Genomic DNA, 15696 nt, shown 5'->3' on the forward strand with positions numbered 1-15696 from the left:
GTCTGGAGGACTGCAGGTCTTGCACCTCTTCAAGTGCCGGATGATCCTCTGTCAAAGAGGGTACGTGGCCAAGCCCAATGCCGGGGCGAAGAAGCAGTCGCTCCTTCCCCACTTGCTTGGACCAATATTCCAGTCTGCCTGTGCCATTGGTTGAATGTTGGTGAGCTGAGATGTTTCTCGGGCTAGACTGGTTTTTGCCTTAGGGCCTGCTAAGGCCACTTCTCTGCCTCAAACATCAGCTAAAGAAGTAGCCCAATTGCCGCGGATGCATACAGCAGCCGACACGTGTGTGCAGGAGCATGGCTGCACACGCGCACAGAGGTTAGTGGGCTCTCCCTGCTCTCTGTCCCAGCGCTCACTCCTGTTCCTTCCCCCTGGGTGCTGCAGGCATCAGCTACTCGGACACGGTGAGCGCCACGGAGCCCTGCAAGCCCTGCAAGGAGTGCGTGGGCCTGGAGAGCATGTTGGCACCCTGCGTGGAGTCGGACAACACTGTCTGCAAGTGCATCTACGGCTACTACCGGGACGAGGCGAGCAACGCGTGCCAAGAGTGCAAAATCTGCGAAGTGGGCTATGGCCTCGTGTACCCGTGTGGGGAAAATCAGGACACCTGGTGTGAGAAATGCCCTGGCGGGACTTACTCGGACGATGCCAACCACGTGGACCCCTGTTTCCCCTGCACTGTGTGCGAGGAGGACGAGATCACGGTCAAGGAGTGCACTGCCACATCGGATGCTCGGTGCAGAGGTAACCTCTTGCATGCAGACAGCTGGCCCTCACCTGTGAATGCTACATGTTAATTAGGAAGCGTCAGTCATAGGATGTTGTGCCGAGCAGTGGGAAGTTCCCAGAGCAGTGCTACCAAAGCCTGGCTTCTTTTGGGAGGAGCACAGGAGCGCAAGCAAGCTGCATCCATGCTCCAAACAGGCAGTACATCCACCGCCTCTCCTCTGGTCCCCCAAAGAGGCACCTGGCAGCCGTGGCATTTTGCACAGATTGTCCGAGAAATCCTAATTATGCTCTTGTAAGGTGGACCAGCATTGCTGCCTCCCTTTTGCACATCCGAAACGGAAGGGGCAATCTTATGAAATAGGACAGAGAGAAGGCCTACAACTCCCAGCTTTCCATAGCCAGTTGTACTGGTTTGGGCATACTGGGAGCTGCAGGCCCCATTTCCTGCCTAAATTTGCATAGGATTGTGCCTTGAGACACATTTGGTTGCCCAAGGCCACCCAGCAGGTTCACATGGACGATGTAAGATTTGGATGAGGAATTCCTAGTTCACAGACAGACAGACTTGTTGCTATATTAAGTCTCAATCTTTGTTGGGCAGAAAGGACAAATTTCAAGGGGTTGAAGAGATCATGCAGGACAAGGAATTCAGACATCTGAATTCTAAACATCTGTAGAACTTTAATATATGTACATGGAAAGGGTCAATTATCAATTATTGCAGCTCTGGCTGGATTTCGATGTCTAAGTGCATTCTGAGGATGCACAGGAGTGCACCTTCCATATCTGCCCATTTACAGGAGCGGGAGGAAGTCATCTCATATAATGCCGAACCAAACGGATGCAGAACGGGGCTGGCTGCTTCACAGTCTAACTGATGCTGACAACACAGAGGAGGAGCAGAGCCGTAGCAGGTCCTCAGGTGGCCATGGGTCGCCATCAGACCGCATGCATACAAAGATGGGGAAGGGGAGGGGGACTCTATTTGTTAGCTCCACCCCAAATCATAGCCAAACTCTGCTGCCTCCTTCATCCACCACACACGACCTTTCCAGGCCTCTAACAAGCCAACATGCAGAAATGGCTTCTCGGCTCGGTCATGAAGTTCATGGGGTGACTTGGTCCAGTCATTAATCCTTGACCTAACTGAGAATGAATGACAGGGTTGTTGTGACGGTAGCATAGAGAGGAAGAGGATCCTGTGAATCCCCTTGGGTTCCTCGCCAAGAGCTGGGGGAAAGGTGGGATAAATAAACAGTAACTTTCCTTGCAGTCCTGGACATTGGCCATGTTGGAAGAGGTTTCTTGGAATGGAAGTCCAGAACATCTGGAGAGCCACCTTCTGCCCATTCCTGTCTTAAATCACATTGGACAGGGATGTAAATGATACAGAACTGATCTAGGGTGGGCTTTGAACGGGTCCTTGTTTAACCTCAGGAACAAACATCCTGAGTGGCCTTGGGCAAGCCACAGCCTCTCCACTGAAGACTTGCCAGCCTCCCATATACAACATTGTGGGTTTCTGGCACAGAGGGCATATTGCGATGTGACAATCACTGCCTGATGAAGTAGACCCTCTGCGCACCCAGCTTCAGCAATGGGGTTGGCGCAAGTGCTTCTGCCGCTGAAGCAAGCAGAAAGTTGTGCCACCGCCGCTGCAGGCCCTCCCTCTCCCCCAGATTTTAATCCAGTGGGTTGCCCCCTCACTGTGGCAAATGCGATGCTGGCAGAGGGGCTGCTGGGTCTCTCTGGAGCACTCGCTGGAGATGGTGGGAATGCCACCGTATGCCACTCCGCCAGCTCTGCTGCCGGCTGCTGGCACACAAAACCACATGATTATAGGGCCAGCCCTGTTTAGCAAAGCTATCTGTTCCTTAAGATTGTACTTCTGTATTCTTGTTTTGTGCCCTGATTGGAATGCAGTCCTTAAATCACGTTTCTCCCCTTTGGAAATCACAGGAGACGACGGTTTAGGAAACTATAATTACTTCCTGTTTGCTGGAAGGAGCAAAGCCAGAGCATACAGGCACACAGATCATTCCTGGTCTGAATAACAGAGGTTCACTGAATTGGACTAGGGTAGTGATGTGTCCACTGTTACAGAGGCGGTCCTCTATTTGAAGGGCTGTCAGCAAATTTGAGGCTGCCCTCATTTTGGAGGGTTGCCCTGTCCAAGCCCAGGTGCAAGATAAAGAGTTACACAACATCACTCGGCACCCAGTCAGCTGACTATGCAGATCCATTATCAAGAGAGGTATTGTACTGTTATTTAAAACACAATAATTATTTCTAAATTTGCTTCTGCACATATAAATGATCATCCACACCACATACACAACTCTGTGTGTGGTGATACATTTCCTAGTTTTCAGCCATGCTTAAGTGCCTACCCTAAGTAACCATTTTACCACACAAAAGTGCTAAATAAATGCTACTATAATTATTATGAATGAAAGGTTTTTAAATGGACAATGGTGAAATTAAGTTAGCATCTTCTCTTATATTTGGTTATTTATTATTATGCTCAGGACAAACAGCATTAAAACCACACATAAAATCCAGGGAAGAAAGGAACAAAATCATCCAATATTTGCCAACTGCTTTAAACTTGAAGCACTGAACACTGAAAACTGGATGCAAGAGGACAGCTTTACTTACTGTCTAAGCCCAACAAGGAAAATTATCTGTTTTGCAGGACAGTGCAACCCATCATGGCTAACTAGCCATGGTGGATTGTTGCATCAGCTAAACCTTGACCACTTCCTGCAGCATGTCTTGTTTTCAGACAAGAAGGCACACCGGCTTGTTCCAGGGTTTTCATGATACGTGGTGGGTTGTTGTATCATCTGGATTCCATAGACTCAGCTAAACCCTATTCTCAATCTCACCCTGCTGCCAACAGTGACAGCTCCTCCACTAATGCTCTTTTGTAGTGACAGTTGCACTTTGTACAATATTTTGGCAAGCCCAGAAAATTGTACAAATGTGTTTGTAATTTTTAAAAATTATTGTTCTTATGATCATCAGTCTTTTGCAAGTGTGCTTTCATAGCTGTCAAATATGTGTAGTTTGTCTTGATCAATTTCCTTGCATGTTTCAGCTATCAAAGGGAGCAGCAAAATAAAGTATGTGACCCAGATGGGAAGTGACAAAGCAAAGTTGCATTGTGAACAATTTGCACAAAGTTGCCAGGAGTGAAATGCTGCGTTGTTGATTGAAAAGCACTGAAAAGGGGCAAATGTATATGCACCAAAAGGGAAGGGGAATATCTCCACATGGCAATATGATCCCATTGATTTTAAATGTTGAACTAACCCTTCTCAGTGCCCCCCACCTTTCCCTCAAATCTCCTGAAAGGGGAGAGTCTGTTTGGCTTCTTTTCTTTTTCAAGAGTGTCTTCTATACACAGGGTGCCACCACTGAAAAGGCCTTGTCCCTCCAACATAGTAGTGGGATATATAATAGGGAATTTCATTAATCTTAGTAGTCAAGATGGAGTGAACTACAAAACATCAGGACGAATATATTCATAAAGTTAGTAACAAATTTAGTACTACTGCCCCTGGAAATGGAGCACAAATCAGGGTGTGGTTAATTGCTATGGTTTTTCAGCATGCAATTGAACAAGCATGGGAAATATCTGAGGCTGGAAGGAACATATGGATGCCCCAAGACCCTTGAACTCCTGGAATTCCCTTGTGCCAATAGATAGAATATATACCATTGCTGAATAGTATCCCTTGAAGATGAGTAAGCACTGCTGTGTTGCAACTGTGATCCAGGTGGAAAAGGGCTTGGATTGCAGAAAGAACAGCTGTTCCCACAGGCACTGCCAAAGCTTGTAAAGCTACTCAGGGATGTGTCAGATGAGTTGGATGGGAAACTTTGAGGGAATGGGAAGATGTGTGCAGAGAAGAGTATCGCCTGCTCTGTGTGGTTCATTGTCCTCCTGAATGAAAAAAGTGTCCAGCGCAGATGTTTCCCACAACGGTCATGTTATGCGCCAGAAGATCCAGGATTGCAATGAATAGCCAGGCTTCCATTTTCAGAAACAAACAAGCAAACAAACAAACAAAGCACATATTCTCAGCTGCCGGAAATAACAACAGCTTGCCAAAGCGTCCGTGCAGAGCAGTGGTGATGGAGGGGTGTGTGAGTGTGTGTGTGGAACTGCAAATGGCACCAGCAATGCTCACAATGAGCATCGATTTAAATTACTCTTCCCCTTAGCTGATACTGTTCGGATGCATTTTACTACTTCTAGAATGTATCCCATTATCCTCAGCCAGCATTGTCACTCACCATTCTATATGGCTATTCTATATGGTGCCATCCGTGCCCATGGTGCTTTGGCCAGCAACATATGCAAAAGATGGGACACTGCCTTGAGCCGTTTAACATCTGTATTTGGACCAAGTTGTGAAGATGTTGCATGGAAAGCAAAGGAAGGGGGAAAGGACACGAGGGTAACAAGAAAGGAATGTGACCAAATGCCATTAACTGAGAGGTGAAGCTGATTTGCTTCAGAAGTCTCCTTCGCAAATGCTGATCTTCTCTGGCTATCCTCTGGGTGCTTCCATGTTGTTTGCTTATTTGTTTTCAAAAGTTTAACTTCCTTATTTGACACATGGCAATTTTTTTATGTCTGACAGTGAATATATGACATTATTTGGCAACTGAAATGCTTTATTTTTGTTCTTTAGAAATAAGGGGTAACACCACTGTGGTTTTCAAACTTTGCCCCTTCAAAGAACATTTTCCATGTTGACTAGCCAGCCAAGGAAGTCCTGCAAGATTGCAGGGGATACTGGGACACATTCTAGAAGATTCTGGGACTTGTTAGATTCTGTTGGGCCTCACAATCCATCATTCCCTTGTGACATTCAGGGAAGCTTGCTCAGGGCTAGTCCTGCTATTAGACAAAGTGAGGCAGCTGGTTCCTTGTGTCATGAAAGGGATCCAATAATTCATTCTTTAATGGATGATGATGAACATAATTATATTTTTATTCTCAAGAAAGGGGAAAGGTACTTGTGAGATTTTCCTCCTGAGAGGTCTAAAGAACATTGGCCTGAGGGTGATCTTGTGTCCCCTTTCGAAGAGGACTGTCTTCCTATTTGAATGGTTGTCTTCTCCAACCACCATTTAAAGAATCCAAAATACTGTTGTCCCATCCACAGTGAGCACCTGAATCGGTGTGCACTCAGCTCTCTCAGTCATGATTTTCTGCACTATGGCCAGATGTGCCATAGGGATGTTGGAGAAACCTGTGACAGATTCACATTTCTATCATCAGACCTGTATATTCTTCAGTCTTTTCCCCACTCATGCTAATTCTGCAGACATGTGGAGCAGGTTTTTTTCCCCTTTGAGGGAGGATTTGCACAAATTTGAACTTTGCACAAATGCACAGTAGAATGACATTTTCACACATCCCTGAAAAAGAAAATTCTGATTCTGTCAGTGGGCAGATGATGGGAAAAAAGACGCCTCACAGTCTGTGAAAAACAGAAGGAACGGGCTTAACAAATCTGCACGTCCCTAATTGTAGTCCTATAGTTCTACTTAAATTATAATAATTATTTCCAAAATTACATCTATATGAATCAGTACATGAGATGCTTTTGCCTATGATTGTCCTCTCCTGTCCTCTTTCTGGCAATCTGTAAGTGGCCACCCAACCTTGGGCACCCTGGCTTAGATTTTGGGGAGTAAACATTTGCCGCACTGCCTTAGTTCATACAATGACTTGGGTTAGTCCTGGCTGATCTTCTCCTCAAGGAGTATGTGATAAGCTTCCAAAGGACCCAGGACTCCCAAGCGACTCACTGGACAGGCATTGGCTTATCATAGTCAACAGTATTTGGCATCTGGCATGCTATCGTATTTAATTAGTGGAATGCAATGATATAAGTATCTGCTTAATAGATACCTTGAATCAGTATTTGGATACTAATAGCTCAAGAGACATCATACCTCAAACCTGTAAAACTCAAAGCAAACAAGTGAGGCCAATAAATCTAAAGCGTGTGAATGCTGACGAAACCCCCTTCCATTCCAAATGCAATTTCAGACTTGAAATGTTCCAAATTGATAGTTCCCCCGAGGTGACCTTTCTGTTCAAAGAAAGAAAAAGGTGTATCAGAGGATCAGTTGCAGACCAGCTGGCATTGATGTAGTTTGGCCTGCAGAGAGTGACTTGCCCAAGGCCACCAAACAAGCTGTGCAGAAGCAGGTATGTGAATGCAGGTACCCAGACTAAGCATTCCAGGTTCCCCAGGTGTCCCATGCACTTTCTCTCATTTGCTTGTTTATTTATTATTCTATCTTTTGGTTGGAATCAACACGGAGCTAAAGTGGCCACTAACACATTGCCAAAAATGTGGAAATGCCTCCCAAAAAAGAGAGAAAGGGGGCATAGATTTGCATTAAATATGCATATTGGAATTTATATACACATGTGGGTATGTTAATATAGAAGCAAGTAATTTGTGCACCTGGTCTCCAGGGACTGACTGCTGATGATGGACAACTTCAAAATGCCTGCTCTTCATTCTTAGGATTCTTTATCTTTCAATGACACACAGACCAGGCAGTGAGCAAAGAAGGTTGCTTTTCAAATAGAGGACTGTCCTCCATAATTAAGGCACTTGGCCACCTTACAGGCACCAGTGGGATGATGTCCTTTGCTTAGGTCCATACTTTGCATAAATATGTCTTACTCTCCATTCCTAAATCCTTCTTTTTTCCCCCCTGGACAGCTCTTCATCCACGATGGACAACCACAGCCCCAATGGATTCCAATGCCACTGACGCAGTCACTGATGTTGACCATGGTACCTTTGCCTCCCTACCCCCCCCCTCAACCCCCAGTCCGCTCCAACAGTTGCTAGTTTGCTCCACTAGTATGAGTCTCAGCAATGTATGCATTTATTTATTTATTTATTTATTTGACACATAACCCACCTTTCCACCAAAAATGATGCTCCAGAACTCTGTTGAGGTTTGAATGTGTGCAACAGTTAAGGCCACTCCCTTAAAAGGAGCCTGGCTCCTTTCACACCTTCAGTCCCCAAGGGGTTAAGAGCTCAGGTTTGGGACTCAGGCCATCTGGGTTCTAATCCCTTGCTCAACCACAGATCCAGCTGGGTGCCTTTGCACCAGTCACAGATTCTCAGCCCAACCTACTTCACAGGGTTGTTGTTGTGGGGATAAGATTGAGGAGGAGTTTTATGTAAGCCACTTTGAGTTCTTTGTAAGAAAAAAGGTGGGGCATAAAGCAAATTAATAAATAAATAAATCTAATCGAATTTGAACTACCAGCAAGACAAATAATTCTGGTGCCCCATTGATTTAGTTACTTATCTTTATTTACAAGTTTTGGACTCCTACATTGTATAACCCTAATGTGGATGTGTTTGTGTAGCTGGATTAAAAACCAATAATGGGGTTTCAAAAAAATAATAGAGTGGGACCAGGTGTGCAAGATAGGACTCTGGCCAACAAAGGTGCCAGTGCCCAGGTGTCTGAGAGTCACCTCCCTGCACACACATCACAGCTCACTGCATTTGCCAGGGTCGCCCAATTCTCTTCCGCAGTTCAAACAGCACAAGAACCCACACTCAAGGGTTGAGTATGGACTGGGGGGAGTTATCGCTGAATCATGGGTTGTTGTTGAAATGTAGAATATTGTGTTGTCTGAACCCAGCTGAGATAACAAACAATGGTGGACAATCCAGAATGGACAACTCAGCAATGAACTATGGGTTACCTTCAGGGGTTGTTTGTGGTTAACAAGTCTTGGCTTGTTATCTTGGCTGGGTTCAGCCAACATGATCGACATTTTCACACATCAAACAAAGTGAACTGTGCTGATTCCCAAGACTTCTCTCAGGCACTGCCATTATTAGGATCAACCAAGTGGAAAAAGAAAAATGGATGTGCTTTGCAAGCTCCAGATACATCATTAGGCAAAATAATACACAAGACACCAGATTAAGTCTACTCTGACAATGGGCACCTTTCTTGGTGCCTTGTTCTTGCATGTTGTGTTTAAAATACCAATAAATTTTTGGAGGGGGCATATGTATAGGAGGTGATTCAGAGTGAAAGAGGAAAAGAGCTGAGGGGAATGTGTTGGCTGGCATGCCATGCTGAGCAGCGCAAAAAGAATCATACAGTTGGGTGGGTCCTAGCAGGCCATCAGGTCCAACCACCTGCTTATTGCAGGTCTCAAGTCAGCCATCCAGCTTTCCACCAGGCCCAATCCTGCCTAGCTTCCAAGATTAGGCAGGATCAGTCACTTCAGTTGTTCTGAGTAATAGTATGGAGTTTTCATTTATTGTACAATGTACAAATACTTAGACCATGGCAGAATTAAAGCAAGCATTAAAGCAAGCATATATAATCTGTTTAAAAGAAAAAAAATCTTGCCACAATTCATAGAATTCTTTTAAAGTAATATATAAAAATCAGTTAAAACAAGTTAAAATTACTAAGATTTAGATAAATAGAGTAAGCCAATCCCAGTGGCAGTGGTAAGGTTTCCATGCTACAATCATGCAGTCTGAACCTTCTTAAGAATTTGCTGTAACCTATTCCACAAACTTCTCCCTGTATCTGGCAGCCTTTACCACAAAGAAGGCAATATTTTTGTAATACGACAATTTGTTCCTGGAAGCAAGAAACCCTGGAAGCAAGAAAGACTTCTAAATAATATTTCCTAATGTCAGTATATAACTGACATTATATTAGGCAATATAATATGTAACAGTCAAATCTTCCACATCTGGGGATCCACAGATACACAGTCTATTGTGAACTGGAATACCATGAGGAGTTGGTTTCTGTGGGTGGCGAGACCGGGTTCACGGGAGTTCAGCATGCGGGCGCTCTGGCCCCAGGTCTGTGCCATACTTGTCCTGTGGGACTAGCCACCCTGCCCACGCTAGCCACATTGTGTGAGCGCCCGGGGCAGTTTTGCAATTTGCAGATGAACCCATTGGCTCCCAAAGGCGGCCTACCCTTACATTTGTTTTACGTCTGCATCTGTTCCTCTTACGACTCTGGTCATGCAGACTTCAAGGCATCAACAATAAGTCAACCTCCCCATCCTCCTCCACTTGCTTCTTGCAACATCTTGCCTGACGAAAACATCCAGGGATCCTGAAAACTCATGCATGATTTGATGCACAGATCTGGGTGGCATTCCCAAGGCATTCCCTGGCTATGGATTGGGGAATTTTTCACATCAGCCGTTCAGTCACTGCTGCGTTTCCTTACCATTGCAGATTTTCGCTCGGGAGATTCAGAGAGTCTCTTTCCCATCACGAATGATCCGGATGCCTTGGATGCCTTCGGGAGCACTGTGGCCGGAACAGCCACCACGATCCTGGGCAGCTCCCAGCCTGTCATCCGAAGTGGCACAACGGACAACCTCATCCCCGTGTATTGCTCCATCTTGGCTGCTGTGATTGTGGGGCTGGTGGCGTACATCGCGTTCAAGAGGTAAGGCAGGCCACCGAGAGTTAGAAGGAAGACGGCAATAGGTGCGGCAAAGATGCAGCAGATCAAAGACAGATGCTGCGCACATCCCAATCTTGCAGACTGCTGCTACTTCCACCTTTCCCTTCCCAGAGGCTAGGGTGGCCCATGTGCCCACCTTCACAGAGGATTGCCTTCTGCTTGAAGGACTGTTTTCATGTCCAGGTCTGGTAGAAAAATAAAGAACTGCAAGAGGAAATGAGCAGGGCTCTGGTGTTATTGGTCATCAGCTAGCATCCAGACTAGGGATGTACCGAAGCAGGGAAGTCTGGCTTGTTTGAGCTGGATGGATTTTCTGCCTGCTTCTGTTGCAATGGTCAGAAACAGGCTGAGTCAGGGTTTTAAATGGATTTTTGTCTCTAAGAAGGTTTGTGATTTGTATGTTTTAAACTGCTAATGAATTTTGTGCAAAATAAGCACCCAGAAACTACAGAATTATGCAGAATTGGCTGATTTGCACAAATTGCGCTGAAGCCAAATGGTTTTCAGATGCTTATTTATGCAAAATTTCCTTAGCAGTTTAAAAATGCACAAATCACAGTCTTTCTTAGAGATGGGAGTCCACAATCTGGCTTGACTCACATCAAAGCGAGGTGGTACCAGGGCAGGGCAAGCAAACTGGAATCTGGGGTCTGAATCATGAAAGTCCATTGGACTTTTACTCCCTCCTTGGATTCCTCACATATCCCTAACCTAGACAAGGGCCTGGGCAGGTACATTGTGGCAGGATGTGCTGTATCTGATTTAAATAGAAATACAGCCCATGCTCCCATTCTGGGAAGCATTGTGGCCAGGTGACCACCTGTGGGTTTTTCCAGGCTGCTGTCCAGCATCTGTTGATGAGCAACTTCAAGGCCCAGCAATTCCTTTGGATGCTTGCTTCCTTTAAGCCAGCCGTGAACTCAATGGCCTTTAAAACAGAGGTCACCTTCAAAGAGAGGACAGTCCTCTGCCAGCCCTTCAAACAGAGTTGTGCCCTCTGCAAAGCAGGACACACGTCCACCCTAACTGGAAGTGCTTCTCCCTTTGCCAAATCTAAGTCTGATTCAAACATGCAAAGAGAGTGGAACGGCACCATGTGCCATCTTGGGGGCACTTGGACTCTCAGATCTCCACCTTTTAAGAGGCCCCTGATAACAGGCCTTAACAAATACTCAGATCCACAGAACAGGCAGATCATCATCAGAAGCTTCACTGGCTAGCTTTCATTACTCAAGCTGTTGTGAAAGGCACAAAAGCAGGACAGGCCGAATCCAGCCCCTCTTCTTATGGCTTATTTTTAGCTGGAATGTTGGGCTCTGTTTCCAATAATGCTCATGCCCTGTGTCTTGGTTATTTGATGTGAAAATGTCCCATTTGCAGACAGGCATCAGCTAGGACCCCTCAGTTCATCGGGGCCCACTGCTTGCCCCCAGACTTCTCTTGTCTTGCTCCTCCTCCTCTGCTGTTGCTGCTGCTCCCTGTACCCCTCCAAGCGTGCAAATAGTGACAAGAGTGATGGAAAGAAGGAGCGCTTGCCGAGCCCTCTTCTGGTGGCCGTGCAAGTTCTACCCACGTGGGCAGGGCAAACAGATGGGCACTGAGGAGAGAGGCGAGGACGAGGTCCCACCTGGTGGAGGGCAGCATCCGAGGTTATCTCCCCAAGTGCTCTGCCTACTTCAGATCTGGAGTGAACATTTCCATCCGATCTGGGCTACCTTTGTATTGAATTTCAGATTTGTAGATAGCCTGGAATTATGTTGCCCATATGGGATTAAGACACAGCCCAGGGGATGCATCCACAAGACAACTTCTTGTCCTCCTGGTTCAGGAGGAGAGGACCAGCTCTTAGAGACACAGGGAACTGCTGTACATACTGCATAAGATCCTTGGCCCACCTGGCCCAGTATCGTTCACACTGACTGGGTCCATACAGCTTGATAACCCAGACTCAGACGCTAAGCATTTGCTGTTTGTGGCTTGTTGCCACACTGTTGGCTGTAACTGAAACACGGCTTATCATGTCGCCTGCATCCCACAGAGATAACGAACCATAGCGAGCAACCCACAGTTCGTAAGCATGGGTTGCCTTCAGGAGCTGTTCGTGGTTAACCAGAAGCTGGGTTATCAGACAGAATAACCCATCATTCAACAGCAACCCACTCAACACCCCCTCGACCACTGAGGGTTGGTTATTGTGTTGTCTGAATCCAGCCACTGACTGGCGGCATCTCTCCAGGGTTTCAGGCAGGAGTCTCTCCCAGCCCTCCCTGGAGATGTTACAGGTCACACTTGAGACTGAGCAAGTGCTCCTCAACAGCCCCTAGAAAAATGCAGAAATGGCCCCATGCAGGTGAGTGCAGCCAGCTGTGTGGACAGCACACCACGCGCTGATCCCAGTGAGCCATAGCTGTGGAGCCATGCAGAAGGAAAGAGCCTCATGTCTGGACTGGCCAAACGGCCCCTGCCCCGAGTTCTGCCTGGGCAAGCCCTGGGAAGGCAGGGCTTCATCATGCCCAAAGCAGCATGATCCAGAGGAAGGAATCTACCACCGGTAACAGTGCCAAGTTCCTAGTGCACCTTCAGAAAGAAAGGAGTGGGCTGCACCTATTCACCTCAGCTGTTAACCACTTTGCCTCTAGGTGGAACAGCTGCAAGCAGAACAAGCAAGGTGCCAACAACCGCCCTGTCAACCAGACGCCTTCGCCGGAAGGAGAAAAGCTTCACAGTGACAGTGGCATTTCAGTCGACAGCCAAAGCCTCCACGATCAACAGCCACAGACCCAAACTGCATCGGTGCAAGGCAAGGGGGCCGGCTGTGCTGAAGCTGGATTGGGTGGAGGAGAAGCAGGGAGGAGCCAGTTCAGGGAAAGCGGCTGCTCTTGACACAGACAGGCAGTGTGGGCAGATGTCAGGGGGCCTTTTAGTCAATCCCCGCGCTGCAAGGCACAGCTAGCTGCAGGATCCCACCTGTCCCTTCCCCTTTCCCACAGATCAGCCACAAAATCCAACCCTCAGTGTGCCCCAGGCAGAGAACAGGCATGTACAGGCTGCTGCATGTGAAGCAGTACCTTCAAAGACAGGTGCCAGGTGAACCAAGCAAAATATGACAGGGGGAAAAGACCAAACCTTCTCTCACATCTCCCTGCAGACTCCCTAGCCAATCGAAAGCATGGGGAATTGCGTCTTGGCTTCCAAAGTGAGGGAAGCATTGCATGACCAGGCTGGGCTTGGTGTCAGGTTTCAGACTCGGAATGTAAAGTTTTGGCCAGCAGAATTTGCAACCACAGGGTAACCCATCCATGTGCCTGTACGCCATCTGGTTTCAAAATATTCATGTTAGATACTTATATTATTCTTTATACTGCCTGTAGCTGAAGCTCTCTGGACAGTTCACAACACTTAAGTCACCCATCCAGATTTCAACCAGGCCCAAACCTGCTTAGCTTCCAAGATTAGGCAGGATCAGGCACTTCAGGCTATATGGAAGATATCCAAAGTGTTTAGATTCTGGAACTGGAATGATAGGACCTGTAAATCCAAATAATGGCCAAATAAAACCCTCAGAACCAAAGCTTTATCTCTCCTATGGCTTCCTCTGCAAATCAAGATCAGTTTTCATGCCAAGCAGATGGATTTCTGCACAGATGGCAGGAGGGCAAGTTGTATCATTAGACAAACATATGTAGTCACTCAAACAGTGCCTTGAAGGTAGCAGTTGGGTTGGGACCTGCATTCAAATACCCAGGAAGAATTAAGGCAGAATCATACCGTGCCATTTTTACAAATGCGTTATATTTCAGTCAATGACTCTTATATGCGTTACTTTAGAGGCATTTGTGTGCAAATAGAAGATGCTGAATACTAATTAATACTGGGGTTTAAAAAGACAACAGGAGGAGCAAGGAGAAAGCATATCCCTCTCTCCTACCCTCTCTCCCTCAGTCTGGGATTTGGTGCCTGTTGGGCCAAGGGGGTGCCGGAGGTGGTTGGACAGCAACAACAGTGAGGAGGAGGAGGGGGGGAGGGAGGCCCACTGAGGGAGGGGGACACTTGCTTGCGTTCCTAAATATAAGGGTCTTCTTTTTCCAATTGGGAAAAATCTTTATTTTTAATGTAGATTTTCCCCAATTGAAAACGTATATCTCCTTCTATAAGCTAAAGTGTGAAAAAGCAGGATTTGGGGAGTTTTGTACAGATGCACATTTCCAGAAGTGCACACGTGTGCATAAGTGTACACTTGTGAATGCAGGTGTGGGGAATTGTGAATGCTTCCTGAGAATTTTCTTTAAGTGCAGAAATGGAAGCACACTTATTATTGCACAGCATGGACTGAAATTAGGCCGATCCACCCCTAGTTCTGACTTGGCAGGGCCAGCTGCAGGTTTGTGAGGCCCACAGCAGAAAGCAGTCACTGCTTGACCTCCCTGCTTTCCCTCTCCCTGTGGCTTGTTGGCAGCGGTGGGCACCTATATCAATTATCCAATTTTCAGTGTCATGCCAGGGCTATAGGACATTGCAGGAAATTTGACATGGCTTCCAGCCGCCCACCTCTGTGAAAAGTCTCGTGGTGAGAGGAGGATGAAGCAGCAGGTAGACTGAACAGTCTCGGTCCTGAGTGGGCATCAGCCGGTGCCCAAGGATTCTGGGTGCGGGCACCCACCCTTTGGCCAGATTCTGACTTCTGTAGTCTCTAAACTGGGCTGGTTCAGATGAGTGCATGTCATTCCCTGGTTCTGACGCGTTCTCCTCCCTTTGGTACCCTTCCCCCCACCCCCCATGCAGGCCTTAAAGGAGATGGGAATCTTTATACCAGTCTGCCCCCCATCAAGCGGGAGGAAGTCGAAAAGCTGCTGAATGGCTCCACGGAGGAGACCTGGCGCCACTTGGCTGGGGAGCTGGGCTACAAGGAAGACCACATAGACTCCTTCACCCAGGAGGAGTACCCAGTCCGCGCACTGCTTTCCGACTGGTCCAGCAAGGACAGCGCCACCATGGATGCCCTTTATTCGGCCTTGCGTAAAATCCAGAGGGGGGACATTGTGGAAAGCCTCTACAGCGAATCCACCGCTAGTTCACCAGTGTAAAGCTGGGAGCCCGGTGGAAGTGCTCTGGGAGCCCCCCGTGACCCCTGGTGCCTCTTGGGAGCAAACATGTGAAGGAAAAATGGGGCTTGTTCCTTCCCTGTCCCCTCTTTTCTGGGAACACTGGAACAATCCTGGCATGCACTGACTTGTCCGTGTGTGTTTTTCCTCCCCAGTATTTTGACCTAATACCTCTTACTGGTGGCATACAGTAAGATGCTGAAACAAAGGAAGTGGAGGAAGGCAACTAGAGTGGATTTTTGTCTTCGGGCTTTTTTTTTAATCTCTTGGACTGACAGCTTTTTGCTGGTTCTGCAGAAATGCAAGGAAGAAGAACGACGTGTAGTCAATGCCTAGT

The 15696-nt window shown here is 47.1% G+C and overlaps 1 protein-coding gene across 2 annotated transcripts in view; it reads left to right on the forward strand.

Moving 5' to 3' along the window:
* The window catches only part of NGFR (nerve growth factor receptor), a 38950-nt gene extending 23609 nt beyond the window's left edge, over positions 1 to 15341 (forward strand). Inside the window, exons 2-6 of one of the 2 annotated variants that reach the window (XM_044444689.1) lie at positions 388 to 747; positions 7494 to 7558; positions 10046 to 10239; positions 12897 to 13057; positions 15040 to 15341. In XM_044444689.1, the coding sequence (XP_044300624.1) occupies positions 462 to 747; positions 7494 to 7558; positions 10046 to 10239; positions 12897 to 13057; positions 15040 to 15341 (1008 nt within the window). In that variant the 5' untranslated portion in view covers positions 388 to 461. Of the gene's footprint in view, positions 1 to 387; positions 748 to 7493; positions 7569 to 10022; positions 10240 to 12896; positions 13058 to 15039 lie in introns of those variants that run through there. The other variant, XM_044444688.1, reaches the window with a different exon arrangement.
* The last annotated feature ends 355 nt before the right edge of the window (positions 15342 to 15696 follow it).

Source organism: Varanus komodoensis, unplaced genomic scaffold (genome assembly GCF_004798865.1).
Source record: "Varanus komodoensis strain SLA01 unplaced genomic scaffold, ASM479886v1 scaffold45, whole genome shotgun sequence".
NCBI classification, from domain to species: Eukaryota; Metazoa; Chordata; class Lepidosauria; order Squamata; family Varanidae; genus Varanus; species Varanus komodoensis.